Source organism: Scomber japonicus, chromosome 5 (genome assembly GCF_027409825.1).
Source record: "Scomber japonicus isolate fScoJap1 chromosome 5, fScoJap1.pri, whole genome shotgun sequence".
NCBI classification, from domain to species: domain Eukaryota; kingdom Metazoa; phylum Chordata; class Actinopteri; order Scombriformes; family Scombridae; genus Scomber; species Scomber japonicus.
This window is the reverse complement of record NC_070582.1, coordinates 14,483,018-14,489,017: the sequence shown is the minus strand read 5'-3', so window position 1 is coordinate 14,489,017 and position 6,000 is coordinate 14,483,018. Positions and strand designations below refer to the sequence as shown.

General features: G+C 43.0%; 1 protein-coding gene across 2 annotated transcripts in view; it reads left to right on the top strand.

The window, feature by feature from the left end:
* Positions 1-737: 737 nt before the first annotated feature.
* Positions 738-6,000, top strand: part of nell2a (neural EGFL like 2a) — a 73,420-nt gene continuing 68,157 nt past the window's right edge. The window contains exons 1-2 of one of the 2 annotated variants that reach the window (XM_053318999.1): positions 738-789; positions 1,080-1,202. In XM_053318999.1, coding sequence (XP_053174974.1) covers positions 738-789; positions 1,080-1,202 — 175 coding nt within the window. Of the gene's footprint in view, positions 790-1,073; positions 1,203-6,000 lie in introns of both variants that reach the window. The other variant, XM_053318998.1, reaches the window with a different exon arrangement.

Here is a 6,000-nt window from a genome sequence, read left to right as displayed (position 1 = left end):
TACGTTTCACATAAAGTTTTCATGTAATTCAGAATGAGGTTTACTTGTTTTTGGTAAAGTGGCCTATTTGTATGTAGGGGCAAGAAACGACTGTTTAGTTTAGTTGCTGTCTTGAATTTAAAATCTCAATTCAAACCCAATTCTAAATAGCGACTTCATTATCGTCTAATATATTATCCTAAAACTTTATTCTTCACAGGCGTGGTTACACTTAATGAGTAGCCTATTTTAGATTCATGTTTTTTTTCTCTTCAGTGAGTGACCACAAGAGGGCTTCATTGCACCTCTTTTTCACTTTCCGTCTCTCTCTCTCTCCTACTGTTGAACAGGTTTCTCTCCTCTCCCCCCCTCTCTCTCTCCTCTCTCCTCACTCCTCCTTCAGCAGCCGCAGCTCTCATTCACGCTGCTGTAGGCGCGTCTGTTGAGCTGCTGAAGCAAAGGCAGCTCGCTTTGTGCATCCTCTCTTACCACCTGTGCCGCGGACGGTGCTGATGGAGCAGATCTTGCGTTATATGGGATAATTTCTACACCACTGCTGTTTCTTTTCTTTCTCCGGATTTGCTTTTTTTCGCATAATTGGGCATCTAAAGTTGTGATGATGCCTCCGCTCAGTATTTGGGATTGGTAATATCTGCGCGAGGGTGATACATCATTTCACATGTGATTGAACAATAGCTACTGTCTCTCGGAAGTGGACAAAACATGGACTAATTTTTTTTTTTTTTTACATATTCACAATGGGATTATTACAGCAATTTCTGGTTTTCGGCATAGTTTGCGCCTCCTCAGGTAGGACACAGGGCTGTCACTGATTGCACAATAACCTTATCTTCCGACATGTAGCCTATAAAATGAGATACATGTAATTGAATTATGTGTTGTCTGGAATAATTTGCCACTCAGGCTTCTCAGAAATAATGAGACCTACTTGTCAAGCAGCTTGTACACAGTATACAGTACAGTAACCCCCCTTCTTTTCCCCTGACAGCAGCACGGATTTTTTGTTGATGGTATCACAGGTGTCATTGCCTTATAATAACCATACGATCAATGTTTTTGTGTCTGCAAATTAGTTGTAGGTTTTGGGGTTGACCCTGCTCTGCGCATCAGCGTGTTTGATGAACTAACGCTTGGAGAAGGCTTTGATGGAGTTACTCAGGTCCAGGGCTTCCACAGCGAGTCTAGAGCTTTCCACTTCCAAGGTACAGTAACACACACACTCTTTATAATTTTGTTCTTAGATGGAAGATGAAGTGTCTTCAGACGAGATGATCAACATATGAAAGAATACTGACCGAACAGCTTTTATGAAAACTGGCTGTCACAATCACTGCCATCCTTTTAATATGTTGTTTTAAATAACTTGCAAGACTGACAGTGTGCAGCCCCACTAATCCACAGATCAGCCTGTCAAGTGAGATGCCTGAGCTTTTTCTGAATATGTCACTTAACATGAAATGTATTTAATGCGTACTGTCCATAAAGCAGCTGTGAAAGAGAGCCTGTCTGCTCCAACATGTGGAGGATTTGCTTGGAGGCCCTCAGACTGCCACCTGCCAAAACAAAAGGCAACGTCAGTTACTTGTGAAAAAGTGGGGTGAGCAGGGCAGAGCAGAAGGGGAGAGATGGGAGGATCATGGGAAGAATCATAGAAAGACTGAGCATAATCAGATTAGCAGGGACAAAACCATGCCTTCACAGAGATGTATTGACGTGACGTGAGACTGGAGGGTGAATGGGCCCCCTTAGAGTGTACTCATTTGTGATCTCCTTGAGTGTGCAAGCAGTCTGAACAGTTTCTATACCCAAAATATGAATGGAAAAAAAAGAGTGAGTAAGATGTCTATGTTTTCAACTGTAAGGCAGTGTATAGGCTATCTGTGGCATTTTGCAAAATTGAGTTGTCAAAGCTGCAGTTGTGCCAGACTTTTTATGCACACAGTTTTTCCAGTGTTACATCTCTGTCATTTGATGTCAGTCAGTCATTATGATCCAAATGAGACTGTTAACAGCCCCATCACAAGGGTGGAGATGTCTATCATAATCCAGCCAAAAGTAGCAGCAGAGGAAATTTCTTGGCTCCCAGATCAGTGGCAAACGTGGCAACATTCAAATCTTCACAAGGAGGATCTCAACACAGATCACATAATGTACCAAAGTGAGAGTGTTGTTTTGGGACAGAGAAACACCACAATCATTTGTCGACTTTTCTCCTCTCCCTCCTCCTTGCTGTTATCTTCTAATCTCCCTGCACAGCCGCTGAGACAGCAAGCAGCACTTCTGCATGGAGCAGCAACTCCAACATCTCTGTGAAGGCAGGCCATTTGATGTCCTCTGTGTAGACAACACTCAGAAGTGTTTTACCCAGGCAGGTAGCGCGAGGGAGGGACAGAGAGACATTACAAGGAGGAGCTGGAGAAAAAGAGAAAGAAGAGAGAATGAGAGAGACAGTTATGGAAAGAAGCTCCCACTGCTTTTGTCACAAAATGAAAAACTCGACTGTTGGCGACTGGCACCTCTCTGTCATTACACTCATATTTCTCGGCATTACCTATGCTAAGTACATTCAGTTACCCAGGCGGAGAAGGCGGCATTTTATTTATGGCAGAGCTTGCCTCCATCCTTCATTTGGGATGTCTATGTTAAGTCAATGATGTTGGTGAGGGGGAGGCAGGGAGAGGCGTACCGGCAAAGCAGACCTGGGCCTCTGCTTGTTTGTGAGCAGAAATAGACAGGGAGAGGCACATACTGTGAAGATGCAGAGAGAGTGAGGGAGATAGAGAGAAGGAAGCTGAGATTGAAAAAGAATGAGAAAAAAAGAGAGAGAAAATAGGGAGCAGAGTGATGTGCCAGCTGTTTGATAGACTGTGCTGATTCCACATGTATGGATGCTTGGCTGGTTGGGACCAGCAGACAGGCCCACAGTGACATTCCGACGCTCATTAGATAGCAGGCAGAACATATCCATGGCTGTCCCCTCCACTGCCTGCCTTCCTGCCCGAAGGGAAGGCTGTTATCTCTGGGTGCTGGGTGAAGGTAGGAGGAGGGGTAGCTGCTGAAAGAGAGGGAGCAGGGGGAGAGTGCTATTCACAGTATAAATGTATATACTATAGTATATATACATATCTATGTGAGTAGATAAGCAATTGAGGTGTCCACATTGCTATTCTCTGTATCTTTGTATCTACATTTCTGTCTGCCAGAGTATTTGAGAAAGAAGAGAGCAGTAAGCAGTGGGGGGATTGCTGTTTAGCGCACCCCTGCTGATGCTTTTGAAGGTAGCTGTCAGCGATACATTGCATGGCATTAGGAAAGGTGGACCTCAGGGACGGGCATAATAGAGAGGGAGAAAAGCCCCCGGGCTATAGTCTTCTGATGTCCTGATGCTAGGTGCTACTCAGCCACGCCGCCAAATCAACACATCATTAGCACTTCCCCCACAGTTTTTAATATCTAGACATCTAGAAATCTGCCTCTCTCCATAAAAACAAGCACAGGGGCCACACCCAGAAGCACTCCCTTCCCCCAACACACACGCGTGCACTCTCTCTCACACACACACACACACACACACACACACACACACACACACACACACACACACACACACACACACACGCGCACACATACACACACACATACACACACACTCTCTCTCTCTCCCTCTCTTGCTTCAAGCTAAGAGCGTATGGACCAAACTCATTCGAAGTGCAAACAACACAAGAAGCATCCTTTCAGCTGCAGAGCAAGCCCACACTGTAATTGAGTGTGTGTGTGTGGGTGTGTGTGGGTGTGTGTGTGTGTGTGTGTGTGTGAGTGTGAGAGAGAGAGAGAGAGAGAGAGAGAGAGAGAGAGAGAGAGAGAGAGAGAGAGAGAGAGAGAGAGAGAGAGAGAGAGAGAGAGAGAGAGAGAGAGAGAGAGAGAGAGAGAGAGAGAGAGAGAGAGAGAGAGAGAGAGAGAGAGAATCCTTTCTGTCTCAGACGCATGTTCTTACTCAGACTATTTGAACAGTACCAGTGAGGTGTTTCTGTGTATGTTGTGGTGATTATGTCCCTGTCTGCAGCGACACTGAGGTGTAACAGGATGGAAAAGACTCATTTATAATACAGCAGGTTGTGTGTGTGTGTGTGTTTTCTGGTGCATCTGTGTGAAGGAGGGAGGAAGACAGAGTAGTTATATGTGAATATAAGTTTGTTTTTCTGTGTAAAACAGATACAAGTGTTTGAGTAGGAGCGACAATAGTGCATTTGCAGTGCAGGAGTTACACTTGTAGGAGCTGCTAGTAACTATGATACACTGGAGTTTATGCTATACAAGGATGTAATGCAATGGGTGAAAGCGCAGCTTAGTCTTGCAACTGAAAAGCCCAGATCCAAGCTTATAAATGGGCAAGCAGCTTCTGTAGCCTCTGCTGAATTGTAGCAGGTGCACGGGGTAACCCCACTTACAGGAAGGACAGGGTAACAAAATAGGAATTTACCTACAGGAATCAATATGGTCATTAACACTAACTAGACAGGTTAGTGTAATATTCATGCTAAACGTATATACTCTCTTTATGCTTTTTAGGTGTATTGGATAAGATACATTACTGAAACAGAACCCACACTGTACCTCTGTTTCCCATGTTCAATATATTTTGCCATTTATTTGGTTGCATTTCCTGTTGCATGATGCACTGCAAAAACTCCACTAATATCTAATGTGGAAAAATAATTAGCTAGTTTAATTCAGATGCAAATTGATAAATAGATACATACAGTACATAAAAACTGTTTAAAATGGGCAACAAAAACTAAAGAAATAATAATCTAGCCATAAACTATAAACATTTTAAAAAAAAACTAGATGTGTAGTAAAGTGGTTTAGTATTGCACCTCTGTAAAACTGAGCTACTTGCAAAGCATTTAAATAGTTGAATGTTTAAGCAGTAACTGCAAAGATATCCTAACTTGTAGTATTTAATATGGCTCAAACCTCAATAACACTGGATCCTGTACTTACCCCAGTGCTATTCAGTAGTTTATTTTGTTAGACGCTACCTGCTTGGTGAAAGCCCCGCAGCTCTCAAATATTTTCTGTTCAAAATTTGTTGCCACCAAACCAAGGCTGAAATACTCCTGGTGACATCACTCTTATTATTGTATTATTATTTTCTTAGACTTTTCAAATCTCCAGTCCAACAGGCCTTGAAAAACGCACCACGACAAAGAAACTGACTTTGACATGGAACATTTGGAGAGTGCCTCCTAAGACATTTTTCGTATAAATAATTACATTTTTCAATTCAAAGTGTTTGAAAGTGTTTTTTTCTTCATTTTAGTTGGGTGTTGGAGTTCAAACATGACTCAAAGAAATATGAGAACCTTGAATCAAGACAAACTAATGCCACTATTAAAAATATTTTTGTGTAACAACTAGAAATAATCTTACTTCATGGTGGATCTGTTCACTTCTTTTAGGAAAATAATCCTAATTTCCTTTTTATCTAATCAAGACAAGATAGATTACCTGAATTACTGAATTATATAGCTTTGCTTAGTATTAGATAATCCACTCCAACTTGAGTCATTTCCTTCCGTATTTCCTGTAGATGCTGCAGTGCATTCTGTTGTGTCACCCAAAAAGTTCTCCAGCCTTTCTAAACTGTTGAGTGACATTATCCCCAACTCCCTGAGGTCAAAGCCTGGTTAGCTTGCTGCCTTCTGAGGCGAGCCTGATGTCACATTCTACACAGGAGCGTCGGTGGCCATGGAGGCTGAGATATTTCTATCCCCCCAGGGTAGTTATACAGTTGGGTGGCTGGAAGGCTGTCATTAGCTTTGTGTATGTGTGAATGTCAGACAGGCGGTCACTGAGGAGGCGATCGGAGAATTGGGGAGAAATTGCTGGCCAAAGCAGTCCTGGAGGTGCCCTTGGCTCAGTTTAGTATTTGTTCCAGGAGAGTGAAGACACAGTGGGGGGAGACGGTCCACCGAATGCAGATTGACTGAGCACGGT